The following is a 14,593-nucleotide window of genomic DNA, read 5'->3' as shown; positions in this document are numbered from 1 at the left end:
CTGCATTCATTTCACTTGTGTTTAGTGCTAGAAAAATCTCCTGGGGAGTAAAGCTTTCAACTCCTCAGGATAGAAGGTAAAACACAATGTGAGTAACAAGATACGCAGGACTATTAATAAAGCCCCAGCTCAACCTTGCTGACTACTGTGGCTTCCTTTGATTTCCATGTGTCCAAAGCTGGTGCTTAAGTTCGTTGTTTAGTACTTGGTTTTAGGCTGGGCGTGGTGGCTCAGGTCCATAAGCCCAATACTTTGGGAGGCCGAGGCAGGCAGATCACATGAGATCAGGAGTTTGAGACCAGCCTAGCCAACATGGCAAAACCCCATCTCTAGTAAAAAAAAATAATAAAATCAGCTGGGCATGGTGGCGCATGCCTGCAATCCCAGCTACTTGGGTGGCTCAGGCATGAGAATCACTTGAACCTAGGAAGTGGAGGTTGCAGTGAGCTGAAATCGCACCACTGCACTCTAGCCTGGCCGACAGAGCAAGGCTGTCTCAAAAAAAAAAGAGTTGGTTTTGTTTCTTTTTCTTTTGGTTTGTCCTCAGCTATAGTGGGCCCCAGCGGCCTGGGATGTGAGGCTTTGTGGGCTTCCAGCACCAGATACAGAGGCTCCTCTTCACTGGCCAGAATCCAGGGACTGAGGGGCACTTTTATGCACTGGACAGAGTTGTAGGAATTAGTCATATCTGCAGTCCTTCCATTCCTTTTTCTTTATTGTCCTTATAATATGTTTAATAGCCATCATCATGTAAAGAAAAATGACAAAATCCTTCCTTATGATAACATTTTCTCTCATGGAGGATAATAGCTTCCTTAAGTGATGCCGTCTCTAGAACTTGAGGTCCTGATGCAAACTGTTCTGTGGTCAAGTCAGTCTCATGGAATCAACTGTTCTTTTCAGTGCTTTGAAGAAAGCAGATGCCATCTCATCTATTGGCACATCAGGACTGACGGACATGAAAAAATTGGCCAAGTGGGCAGCAGAGTCCAAGCTTGACCCAAATGACCCCAACAATGCCCCTTTGATGCAGCTAATCTCGGTATGTAGCAGGAGGCACACACGCCATTTCTTGACTTGGCCTTTTACACAATTTTCCTTTACACTGTCTTCTCCTACACAATACTGTTTAAGCACATGGGTGCTGGGTTGAATGCCAAGTTTGAATTGCAGCTCTGCTTCTTGCCTGGCTATGGGACCCAGGCAAGTATTCAGTGCTTCTAAGCCCTGTGCTGCTGTCATAGTGCGGTCATGAGGAAATGAACAGCTGCAGATAAACACTTAGCTCGGCTGGGCATAGTGGCTCATGCCTGTAATTCCAGCACTTTGGGAGGCCAAGGCAGGAGGATCGCTTGAGCCCAAGAGTTCGAAACCAGTCTGGGCAACATGATGAAACCCTATCTCTGCAAAAAATGTAAAAATGTGCTTGGCACAGTGGCGCACGCCTATAGTCCCAGCTACTAAGGAGGCTGAGGTGGGAGGATCAATTGAGTCCACAAGGTTCAGACTTCAGTGAGCTGTGATCTTGCCACTGCACTCCAGTCTGAATAGAGTGAGACTCCCATCTCAAAAACAAACAAACAAACAAACAAAATCCCTTTATCTGGGCACACAATTTGTGAGCAGTAAATATTGTTGTTGTTGTCACTCCTACCTCCAACCTCTGTAAAACTCCTAAAGGTTTTGTTTTCCCTTCTCCAGAGAGGAAGCTGAGTTCAGAAACTCAGCGTTATTTGCTTAAGGTCACTCAGCTAACAAGTTGATTTGATTTCAGGACACTTGCTTTTTTCATAACAACTTAAAGCACTGATGGGGCATTTTAGGGAAAATTTGTTTTGTTTTCTTGTTGTTGATTAATTAGTTATCATTTAGGTTTCACTTAAGTATTTACCAGATAAATTGCTCATATCTACCATAATATTCAAAATTCTTTCTTCAGTGAATTTACAAATAAATTGGAACATTAGTTTATTTTTCTTGGTATCAAATACAATTGGTTTTATTGGCAACTTCATTATTCACACAAAACCATAATAAACAAGTAGGTAAATCCAGAGGGTAGCCCTAGCAACACATCCTTATGATCATGGCTGTCAGTATGTGTTTATCAATAGGATAATTGTAGCCGGTATGAACATTTTCATTTTGGTTCTAGTTTTTCCGAGTCCCATAACAAACCTTGGTTTATTCTGACTTTTATCTTTATAAACTCTCCTTCAACATGATACACCTTAGTGCGCCTAATAGAAATATTAGGAAGATTGGGTCATATTACCTAAAATGTAGTCTATTCCACGTAAAGTTTTCAAATCACATTTCAATAGACACGTCACTTTCTTTATTTTCTTTTTAACTATATGTTTTCCCACCAAAGAACAAAACGGGGATTGCCTTCTTGACTGGTCTCTTGTTATGAACCAGGATTGCCTTTCCCATGCAAGGCCCCAGCACATCTTGGGGCACTGGCTTTCCCTCTGCTCAGGAGGAGGTTACAGCCAGCAAAGCACCAAGCAGAGAGGCAGGCAGCACCTGGGTGAGGTGCAGTCCACATCTGCTCAGCTTCTCAGAGGTGTCAGACTTGGCCTTCTTGAGACAATGCACAGGGGCCTTGGAGGCTGGCTGGGCTCGATCCATCTCTGGCTAACTTTTCTCAATGATCAAGGCTGTGAGGTGCTATTCAGGGTCAGGAAAGCATGGCTGTGGAGCCAAGTAGAGCTGACCAGCTGCCTCTGAGGCCTTTATCTGCATATGTGCATGACATTAAAAAGTCATATATTCGATTTTATATACGATATGTATATGGGTAATCTTATTTCTAGTAGGCACCTAGTAATACACTGTAGTCTGGCACAAATCCCTTCTTTTTCAGTCTGTATATTTGCATAATAACACTACTAGGGAAGCATGAATACCAAAAGTGAAACATATAATTTTTATTGTTTGGAAAATGGTTTGTGGTATTGTTTATAGCTACTAAATGAACATAATAGCATGTGACTCGTTATTATTATATTTTAAAGTATTTTGTCTTTCAAGTCTTTTAATCTAAAACTGTTAAATGTTCCTTGACACTCAATGCCAAGTTTCTTTGGATGAGATCTGACTGTCATCTGGAGTTTTGCATTTTCCATTTTTTATAGGTTGCTACCAGTGGTGAATCCTATGTCCCTGATTTCTTTAGACTGGAGCAGCTGCAACAGGAGTTTAACTTTGTTTCAGATCAAGAATTAAATAGGTCCAAACGATTTAGGCTTCTTCATCTTAGAAGCCAAGAGGTGCCAGAATTCCGAAATTATAAGCAAGTTCCAGTCTATGACCGAGAAATTACGGAAAAGATATTCCAGGTAAGAAACTGCCACAGAGGGGTTAATAAAATAACAAAGTACCTGCTGTGCTGTTAGGTATACTACTGTATATGTATTTTGTTTTTGTTATGTTGTCCCTAGCAATAGGGGTTTCTATTTTATTTCACTTTTATACATAACCTTTCCATGCTTTTTCTTGAATTCACCATTTAAATAATCTCTCCGCCTCAATATAATGATATATAAACTAATCAGTAACCAGGATTCTGAGTCAACTGAACTGCGTACAATTAGAATTGTAGGGTTGAAAAATATCTTAGGGGTAAATATGGCTAATAATATGGCTAGTTAATTATTAATATGGCTAATTATTGAATGCCTTAGTCAGGAATTCAATTCCATTTTAATGTAGTATTTACTAAGTGTCGTGTACTCAGCACACTGGTAAAGCACTAAAGAGAAAACTAGAGGGATAGGATCTGAATAGCCATGGGATGGGTGGGGCAGGAAGGAGGTAAAGGAACAGGGCTGGGCATTCATCCTGGTCAAGGGCAGCAGGAGGAACAAAGACTCAGAGGAGGGCAGATCGCACCTCCACGTGTGAGGTGGAGGAGCCTTTGAGGAACTGCAGGTAACAGGCCTGTGTAGGTGGGGCAGGCCAGTGAAACCAGATGCATGCACTTTGTTTTTCTTTTTCCCTGCTTTTCATGAGCTGTAGACACATGCACTTTTGTTAATACTTAACAAGGTAAATGGAGAGCCATCAGGAATTAGTACCAGGAATATTTTTCATGCCAAAACTATTCTTGAAGAATATGGTTGGTTATTTGGTTCTTCTCTGTATTAGTTTGGACTTTGATCACAGGAGATAAAAGCCAATTTTGAACTACCTTAGGCACCAAGGGGAGTTTACTGGATGATGAAATCTTAAAATAGCATTAAATATCTAAAAACGTGTGAATGGCAAGAGTGCATCTGTGCCTGGCCTGCTGCCAGGACCCTTCTCCATCCTCTCTCAGCTTCTTTGATGTGTTGGCATCATGCTCCTCCTTTGCAGACAGGTTTTCTCTACTTGACCACATGGTCACCAACATCATACAAGTTCACATCGAGTATCTTCAGCCAGCAGAGGTGTGTCCCCCGAGCCTGAGTTAGGTACCACTACCAGGCATTCAACTGTGACCAGAGAGTGGGATTAGAGGAGAACATAGCAGTTCCCAGGGCACACACATAATTTTGTTGACAGAAAAGGGGAGAGGCCTGAGCAGACAAAGCCAAATGTATGCATCACTGTCCTCCAAGCAGATGACCTGACTCAGCTACAGCCAGATGTTTTATGATTATGGTAATGTTTTAACTGAAACTTTACTTAAAATAGAAAAGGCAAAACTTAAGCAGGAGCTTTGGCTAAGTTGCTTGGAAGAGCTTCTCTGTGGTCTCTATTTCTTCCTGACTTAACGTTTTAACTTGTAACTACTACACAGAATTCTCTTCTACTAGTAAGGCATTTCAGCCACCTGTCTCAGAATCCTGGTTACTGGATCAAAGACCAATTCTGAACCAAAAGTTAGGAAGAAGGTGGAAGAAATATTTAAAACCACAATTTATAACTTAAATCATATGTGATAAATAATTCCCTGATCTTAAGAAAAGCCCCAGAGAGTGCTTTAAAATCATTGCCTCTTTTTAATTTTAGGACTATGAGAAACGGTTACGAGACAGAAATGTAATAGAAACCAAGGAACACATAGACACCCATAGGGCCATAGTAGCCAAGTACCTCCAGCAGGTAAGAAAAATCATATAAAACTGTCTTCATAGGGAGAAAAAAGCCAGCACCCTAAGGTGGAAAGTCCTCTACTCTTTTAAGTATCTATGTGAGCTTATGCAAGCCACTTAGCTTGCATAAATTTCCTCATAAACACAAATATATAATTGATTGACAACTATCATCACCTTTCAAATATATGAAACAACTAGGCTATGTTCTGGTTTATTATCAGCGGTTATCTTTTAATGGGTCATAATTATAAGGGATTCAATTTCTAAGTCATGTTTTTTCTAATATTTGAATATTGCATTGCATTACAATGATTACCTTTGTAATCAGAAAAAAAACAAAAGTTTTTAAACCATATACTAACTGCCCTTATGCACTAGAAAACTAAAAATTAAAGCTGAAACATCCTTTTGTTTGTCCTTTTTCCTTCCTTTTTTGTTTCCTTCTTTCCTTCCTTCCTTCAATAAACTTAACTTGCCACAAATGCTACAGTGACTACAGTGCATTTTCCCCATCCAGTGTATCTACCCTGTGGCTCATGTATTATTTTAAAAAATGACTTAAGAAGTTATTTATTTATTTATTTATTTTTATATATTTGAGACAGGGGGCTGGCTGGCTTTGTCGCCCAGGCTGAAGTGCAGTAGTGTAGTGTGATCTCAGCTCACTCTAACCTCCACCTCCCAGGCTCAAGCCATCCTCCCACCTCAGCCTCTCGAGTAGCTGGGACAACAGGTGCACACCACCATGCCTGGCTAATTTTTATATTTTTTGTAGAGATGGGGTTTTGCCATGTGCCCCAGGCTAGTCTTGAACTCCTGAGCTCAAGCAATCCACCCACCTTGGCCTCTCAAAGTGCTGGGATTACAGGCGTGAGCCACCGCGCCCAGCCAGAGGTCCTCTGGAATTAAGAAGTGAATCATTCTGAATAAGGGAATAACTTAAGAATCAGTTCTTAAGTATGTGTGTTTTGAGACTGGCCCTATTTTTTGTAACGGTTAATTCATTAATTCAGCAAAATTTTGCCATCTTATATGCCGGGAACTTTACCAGGAACTCCAATATTGCAGTAAGCAAAACAGGAAAACCCCTGACTTTAGGGAGCTTACAGTCTAGTACAGAAAGCTAGAGGGTTTACAGCAAGAGGAGACCAGCATTGCAGAGGAAAGTAACAGTTGGGCTGGAGGATTGGGGGGACACTGAAATGACATTAGGGTAAAAACTTAGAGTGTGGAGAGTGAACTATGAAGTTTAAATAATAACATTTTAAATAAGCTGATTTCTTCCCCCAGGTTAGAGAGTCAGTGATAAATCGTTTCTTAATTGCAAAACAGTATTTTCTTCTTGCTGATATGATAGTAGAAGAAGAAGTTCCCAATATCAGGTAAAAATAATCAAAGCCATTATTATCACTTCTTATAAAAATTATTATTTGTACTCTATTATATGAAAGGTGTCATATAAGATTTTTAAAAATCATTGTATGGTCTGCATTTGGGCCAGGAATAATGTGTTAAGCCTGGTTAATACCTGATGATGACATTAGTTGAGGGATTTCTATTAGAACAAGTCTTCCTAGGGCCTCTCCCATCGCATCCCAACGAAGCCCATCTCACCTCCCCTACTTCCAAATCACCTTCATTAGCCTTTGCCATTTTCTCATTCCCGTTGAACTAAACCTGACAGCATTTCCCTCCTGCAAGTACTTCTCCTGTTTTCCTAGTCTCCCAGTGCCAGACATTCCCTTACTCTCCTGACACATGGCAGTAGAGGTGGCTGAGACCCCACCCACAAGCTTCTGGGGTGGACGAGGAAACCTGGTTCCAGCACCACAGCTGGTGGGCAGAGAGCTGGTGCATGTGCTTGGTGAGAGTGCAGAACAGCAGGGAAGATTTGATATTCACACAGATATTGGGAATTGACTGTATTTGCTTGATTGACTCATTAGTTTGGATAATTGTCAAATGGCTTCAACTAGGGGTATGGATACAGAAAAGATGAAAGATAATTTCCCATACTGGTGGTCTTGTGCAGGCCACATGACCTTTTCTGTGATTACGTCTCTTGGTCTCCTAAAAAGGTTTTTTCTATGCATGTACTTTCTCTCCACCATCAAGTTGGGAAGGAGACAAAAAAATGTGCAATCCATAGCAGCCCCTTTCCACATATAGAAAGGAGGCCACACCCACATAAATCCATGCAAAACCTCTCTCTCTGTTCCAGGCCCACAGTCCAGTCATTGAATGTTTTCAAAGTCATGAAAATTACACTTAGAATAGATGATGATTTTTCATATTGTTTTTTTTTCTTTTCCTTCCTTTTTTTTTCTGCTTTACTTTCTGCATTAAGTTCTGAAGGCTCAGGGTATGTTCTTTCTTCTTTTAATTTCAGTTCCCTCTTGGCTTTAAGATGTTTCTGTATTTGATGGTCCTGGCTGACATGGTGCTCCCATGCTGACTGCTATGGAGACATCAAAGTCTCAGGGAGGACTTACCTCCAGGGGAGGGAGGAAGCATTGACAATGGAAGAGTGTTGTCATGTTAGGACCTCTAACAAAGTTCTGTCTCTGAGGCCCCCTAGTTTGGGTTAGGTAGGTGTCCTGGCAGAGTGATTAAAAACATGAGCTGTGTAGTCACAGTGACCTGAGTTTGAACCCCTGCTCTCCCTCCTACTACTAAGGAACCTTCAGCAAATCATAACACCTCTCGTAGCCTCTAATTTCTTCATCTGAAATACGGGGTAAATATTATACGTGTAAAGATTAGAAATGTTATATGTAAGGCACCCAGCACTCTTCTCAATACATAGGAGGTGCTTATAAATGGTAGCTATTTTGTGTAAAACCTTGGAGAACAAACAGGAACAACAGCTCCTGGAATCCTGGAACTTCCTTGGGTTTCCTTATAGGAGCTGTCAGCAGTGCCTAGACAGGAGCTGCAGAGACCTCAGCCTCGGCTGGCATGTGCCTCTTGCAAAGAGGGGCTCCAGTCAAGAGGTCACTTAGCCAGCTCTGATCCTCAGGAAGGAAGCAGAGAACCATGTGCATTATAGCCTGTGGCCAGCTCTGCAGAGCTGGCTTTGTTCTTTGGCGTTTCACACAGCCATTAACATCAGCTTCCAGATACAAAGTCACATCTTTGTTTCTGTTTAGTTTCTGGGCCAGAATTTATTTGGTCCATGAGCCTTTCTCCCATGATTCACTGACTCTGCTGCTTTCATCTTCCAGGAAGTGTTTCTTGCATATCATCTCCGTGAAAGGTAGAGACATGAGAGAAGGAGCCCCTTGCTTCTCCCCTAACCCCTTCCTCCTCCCTATACCTCCTCCTCTTCTTCCACCTTAATCACTGGCATCAACCCAATAGTTACCATTTTAGGACATCTACTAAACGCTAGACCAGTGTCAGGGTGCTTTACACACACTTCCTTCTTCAATCCCTTCAACAATCCAAAGAAGTAGGTATCATTATCCACATTTTACAGATGATGAAACAGAGACTTAAAGAGGTGAAATAATTTGCCCAAGGGCAAAGAGTGGAGCCAGGATTCACACCCAGTTCTAACTCCAGAGTGAAAGAGATAACCCAGGAACTGCCTAAGCAGCTGTACACACCCACTTTCATGTGAAGGGAGCAGGCTAATAGGAGATCAAGAGGTTTGGAAGAGAAAGTAACCCTTCCAGCTGGAGTAGCTGTCTCTCTGGGGGAGGTGGACACTGGCGCCAAGGGATGGGTAAAACTGCAACCAACTAGCCAGACAAGGAAGATGCAAGGAGGCATTCCCTCTGCAGGACTGGCCCAAGCAAATGTGAAGAGTGGGAGACCATAGGCATGTTTGAGGAACTGGTGGGTGAGCAAGGTAGAGATAAGGCAGGAAACGTAGGGGCCAGAGCATGGCTTTTCTTCCTCGGATAAGCAGCAGCTAGAATAAGTTTTAACAATCTATGCAGTAGGATCTCTCCCATTTGGGAGAATTTCTAGACTATTTCCACCCACCTTCAAAGGACAAGCAGTTTTTCAGGGGCCTGTGCAGGACCATGGGGCAGAGTTCGGGAAGTCATATCACAATTTTGCAGACCTTTCTTTTTCTTAGAGTCCTGATCCTGTTCTGTAATCATTAGCATTTTGGGCCTAAGCCTTTTCAAGCTGGCAGAACAAAAGCGACCACTGCGGCCAAGGAGAAAAGGTCGGAAGAAGGTGACAGCCCAAAATCTGTCTGATGGAGACATAAAGCTGCTGGTGAACATTGTCCGAGCTTACGACATTCCAGTGAGGAAGCCGGCAGTGAGGTGAGAGCCCTCCCAACAGCCCGAGATGCAGTGTGCAGCGTCCCAGCCAAGTCAATCGCTCCTTTACAGCACACTCACTCTCATTCTTAACATGGTTATTGTTCAGCAGGGGGCTGAGGGTCCTTGCAAAGCCAAGGCCCTACTGTTTGCAAGTAATAGATTCCGATTCCATCAATTCAGGCTAAAGGGGGGATTTATTAAGAACATCTCAAATAACTCAGGACAAGGACAAGAGGTATAGCTGAATTACATGGTAGACTGCAGGGATAAGATAGTTCTCCTGAGGCCCCATGGTCTCTCACTTGCCTCCGAGTTTGCTTCATTTTTCTCCATGTGATGGAAGTGGCCCATGCAGCTAGAGGACCACCAATTAAGCATCATTTTCTCCAGAGAAGTATGAAGGTACTAACTTGGTCAGGTGTTGATCCATGGTCTAATCGCCGATAGCCAGAGAGACAGGGTCAAAAGCACCAGCCCCAAAGATAGGAACAGATCTCAGAGAAGTGGGTATGAGCTGGGGAGATTCACAAAAGGTGTCTGTCCAAGGTTCTGAAACATATGTGCTGTGAACATAAAAATGTGGCTTCCCTTTCATCTGTTCTGAGAAATGTGTTCTGATTACCAGAATTCACTACACTAGGGGCAACAGGGAGCCTTCAGCCATTGGGAAGATGAGTCTGAGGAAACACAGAAGGAAGGACCAAAAATTAAAACTTCTTTTTTTTGTAGAGACAGGGTCCTGCTATGTTGCCCAGGCTGGTCTGGAACTCCGGGCCTCAAGCAATCCTCCTGCCTCAGCCTCTCAAAGTGCTGGGATTACCAGTGTGAGCCAATGCACCTGGCCTGAAACTTCTTTTTGTAGTGCCCTTACCAGTGTAATGGGAGAAAGTAGCACTTAACGTGCATTCACCATGTTTCAAGCACCATGGTAGGCAGGTTCACATAAAAGATTTCATTTAACTGTTACTGCTATTACTATCTCCGCTTCACAGAAGGGGAAATGGAAGTAAAGAGAGTGTAAGTGGCGTGGCTAAGGTCATTCAGCGCTACCTGTTCCCTTGGAAGAGCACTGTTCCAGCCCTTGGAGTCTTTTCTCCCTAGGTTCTTCCCCTTTAATTTAGTTCTGTCTCTCTCCTTCCTCTCACCCCATTATTTTGCCTTATATTTTTTATTTTGAAACAGGGTCTCACTCTGTTGCTCAGGCTGAGTACAGTGGTGCTATCACAGCTCACTGCAACCTCGACCTCCTGGGCTCAAGTGATCCTCCCATCTCAGCTTCCCAAGTAGTTGGGACTACAGGTGTGCCCCACCACGCCAGGCTAATTTTTTATTTTCTGTAGAGACTGGGTGTCCCCATTTTGCCCAGGCTGGTCTCAGACTCCTGGCCTCAAGTGATCCTCCTGCCTCTGTCTCCCAAAGTGCTGGGATTATAGGCATGAGCCACTGCACCCGGCCCCTACATATTTGTGTGTATGTGTGTCTTTTTATTTTTTAACTAATTCTTTAACCTATTAGAGAGCATCTACCATCATCAACTATTCCTAATGCTTTGTTACTTGTAAATGTCCATATAAGCTCTTGAATCTGCTGTGGCATTGCTTTCCTGAGCTCACAGCCTACCCTTTCACCCTGATTGCCTCAAAGCTCAACTGGGGTGAAAAACTATTTTTTAAAGAACATATAGGTGCTTCTTGTAGTTTTCACCTCCATAGACTATTTTTAAGTGTTAAATCATTTTATTCAACTAAATTAAGGGAGCACAGTTGATCCTACATGCTACACATTCAATGCAGATACATTGAGACAGCTCAGACATCAACTGTTCCATTAAGCCTGCCCAAGTCTTCACCATTTACCTTTGCATTCATCCACATAGGGGTTTTTTGTTTTTGTTTTTTTGTGTTTTTTTTTTGCCTCCCTCACTGTTCTCATACAGCCTCTGACCATCCCTCTAGTCTAATACCTATCTCACTTTATTGAGATGATTCGTTTATGTGTCTGCCTTCCAGTCTAGTCTGCAGTGAAGTGTTATCTTCTTCATCTTAAAAGCCCAAAGTCTAACATGGGGCCTAAAATATAGCTACTAAACAAATGGGTTTTTGGGGGATTTTTAATTTTACTTCTTAGAGCCAGGGTCTTGCTGTGTCACCCAGGCTGGAATGCAGTGGTGCAATCATAGCTTACTGCAGACTTGGAACTCCTGGGCTCAAGAGATCCTCCTCCCTCAACCTCCCAAGTAGCTAAGACTACAGGTACACACCACCAAGCCCAGCTAATTTGTTTTATTATTTTTTTAGAGATGGGGTCTCATTCTGTTGACCAGACTGGTCTTGAACTCCTGGGCTCAAGCGATTCTCCCACTTTGACCTCCCAAAGTGCTGGGAATACAGGCATGAACCATTGCATCCAGTCACAAGTGTTTGTTTAATAAAGTAACTGATAGTTTTCCAAAGAGAAAAGAGCTTTTCTATGGTAGCTGTTGCATTAAATGTTCCACTTACCTTTGTCTGAAACCTTAGCTGTGAAAGGTAATAGTCTATAGAAAGAGACTATTTGTATTTTGCCCAGTGATGAATGTGAAATACTTGGCAAACCATAAGGCTCAATACAAATATGTAAGTATGTTGTTAGGGTGATGGGGTGGAGGTATCTGGAAGAGGCTCTCTGGATTTGATCTTCATTTGTTCCTTTAAGAACAAATGAGAAGGGAGTAGAGGATAAGACTCGCTGATCCTAACTCAAGCTAGGAATCCCTGCACCTCCCTTTCCTGGTGAGGCTTGGCAGGCCCCAGGAGATTCGTTGCCTGACATGTGTAGCTTGGGGTTATTGGAGAGTGCAGGTACAAAGAACATACAGTGGGGAGAACCTGGACTGGATGGAGATGGGGCAGGCTGGTCAGGAAGCTCAGGATCTCCTACCTGTGAGGGATTGAGGCTCTCACCTATGGAGGGAAATGCAGGTCCCCCATTCAGGCGCCCCCTAGAGGGGAGGAGAAAGGAGACATTTTCCTTTGTTCTCAGCACACAGGCCTAGGCATGGAAGTTGGGGAAGGCTCTAGCAATCTCTAGGTGACTCTGTGGGGACCAGAGCATACTAAAGGCTTCTGCAATGTCAACAAGCTTAAGGGAGAATGTTTGTCACCACAGCCAACAGGCCCATACATCTTTGGAAAAAAACATCTTCTCAAGCTGGGCATGGTGGCTCACACCTGTAATATCAGCACTTTGGGAAGCCAAGACAGGAGGATCACTTGAACGCAGGAGTTCAAGACCACCCTGAGCAATATACTGAGACCTCTGGTCCCTACAAAAAAATTTTAAAAATTAGCTGGGCATGGTGGAGTGTGTCTGTAGTCCCAGCTACTCAGGAGGCTGAAGTGGAAGGATCGCTTGAGCCTGGGAGGTTGAGGCTGGAGTGAGCCATAGTCATGCCACTGTACTCCAGCCTGGGCAACAGAGCAAGACTCTATCTCAAAAAATTTTTTAAAGATAAAAATAAAGCTGGGTGCAGTAACTCATGCCTGTGATTCCAGCACTTTGGGAGGCCAAAGTGGGCAGATTACTTGAGCTCAGAAGTTTGAGACCAGCCTTAGCAACATGGCAAAACCACATCTTTACTAAAAATACAAAAATTAGCTAGGTGTGGTGACTCACACCTGTAGTCCCAGCTACTTGGGAGGCTGAGGTGGGAGGATCACCTGAGCTTGGGAGACAGAGGTTGCAGTGAGCTGAGATTGCACCAGCCGAGATCATGCCACTGCACTTCAGCTTGGGCGACAGAGTGAGACCCTATCTCAATAAATAAATAATCGTCTTCTCAATACATAATTAGACTTCCTCTATCATTAATTTCTTTCATACATTTTCCCTCCTAGCAAATTCCAGCAGCCGTCGAGGTCTTCAAGGACGTTCAGTGAAAAGCGTGCTGCTTCCCCAAGCACGTACAGCCCAACCCACAATGCTGACTACCCCCTCAGCCAGGTGAGAGATGCTGGACTTCAGCTTTCCATCTTGCCCCTTATGTTTTTAAGAAATGCCTGTAAACTTCATGGATAGTCTGCTCTCTGCTTCATTTTCTTTGGAAACATACTACTTGGTAAATATACTCTATTTTTGCTAAGAATAAAATAATTTGACTAACCATTGGGAACTCAGAATTTGGCCTTGATTTTAAGGTTTTAGTACGTCCCTTTGTTGAAGTCTCTTTTCAACGAACAGTTTGCCATACAACTACGGCTGAAGGACCAAACCCCAGCTGGAATGAAGAACTAGAACTTCCATTTAGGTAAGCATATTTTCCTCTTTAAAGAACTATAGGACATTTTGAAGAAATGGGAAGAAAGCAGGCTCATGAGAAACGGCTAAGGTGAAGGGTTTTGTAGCTAGTGAGCGGCAACAAGATCCAGGTGTCCTGACACCAAGTCCCATGCTTTTCCTCTTGTACCACAGCTGACTCCCTTCAAGAATAAAAAGGAAAAATGTCCAACTTTTAAAACCCCAGATTCATTGTTGGGACATCCTATGCTCCTCCAGGCTCTGGCTTCTTAAAGCCCAAAGTTTTTCATTCCCTTGACCCCAATGACCTACACTGCTTTCCTTTCTTCCTCGTGTCCCCTCAAGTAAATCTGAAACTCCTTAGTTCCCACAAATCATACTTTCTTCCCCACCAGAAAGAAATAGGCATTTCAGAAGTTTGGTCAAAGGATTTTAGATATTTAAATGATTCTTATTATTTCAGTACTTGAAGCAACCTTGGAGATTATCTAGTCCAACCTCTACCTTTATGGAGAAGAAACTAAAACTCAAAAAGGGAAGGTGACTTACTTAAAGCCACACAGTAAATTAGAGACAGAGCAAGGATTAGAACTACTTAAGTCAGGCTGAGCATGGTGGCTCACACCTGTAATCCCAGCACTTTGGGAGGCCAAGGCAGGCAGATCACTTGAGGCCAGGGCACATGCCTGTAATCCCAGCTACTCGGAGGCTGAGGCAGGAGAATTACTTGAACCCAGGAGGTGGAAGTTGCAGTGAGTCAAGATCACGCCACTGCACTCCAGCCTTAGCGAGAGAGCGAGACTCTGTCTCAAAAATAAATAAATAAATGAGAACTAGTTAAATCAGAAGAAGGTAACAGCTACCACTATTATGCACAGAACAAGCAAAAAGAACAAGAAAACATAAAGTCAAATGTTCAACAAAATACACCTATTACCCCAGACGCCA

General features: G+C 42.9%; 1 protein-coding gene across 1 annotated transcript in view; it reads left to right on the top strand.

Moving 5' to 3' along the window:
• The window catches only part of CC2D2A (coiled-coil and C2 domain containing 2A), a 135,595-nt gene that overhangs the window by 87,865 nt on the left and 33,137 nt on the right, over nt 1-14,593 (top strand). Inside the window, exons 20-27 of the mRNA XM_030801179.1 lie at nt 904-1,042; nt 3,141-3,344; nt 5,002-5,094; nt 6,378-6,469; nt 7,435-7,449; nt 9,203-9,370; nt 13,246-13,351; nt 13,546-13,655. Of these exons, the coding sequence (XP_030657039.1) occupies nt 904-1,042; nt 3,141-3,344; nt 5,002-5,094; nt 6,378-6,469; nt 7,435-7,449; nt 9,203-9,370; nt 13,246-13,351; nt 13,546-13,655 (927 nt within the window). The remainder of the gene's footprint in view (nt 1-903; nt 1,043-3,140; nt 3,345-5,001; nt 5,095-6,377; nt 6,470-7,434; nt 7,450-9,202; nt 9,371-13,245; nt 13,352-13,545; nt 13,656-14,593) is intronic.

This window comes from Nomascus leucogenys, chromosome 20 (genome assembly GCF_006542625.1).
Source record: "Nomascus leucogenys isolate Asia chromosome 20, Asia_NLE_v1, whole genome shotgun sequence".
Lineage (NCBI taxonomy): Eukaryota > Metazoa > Chordata > Mammalia > Primates > Hylobatidae > Nomascus > Nomascus leucogenys.
This window is presented reverse-complemented; position numbering and strand designations above follow the sequence as displayed.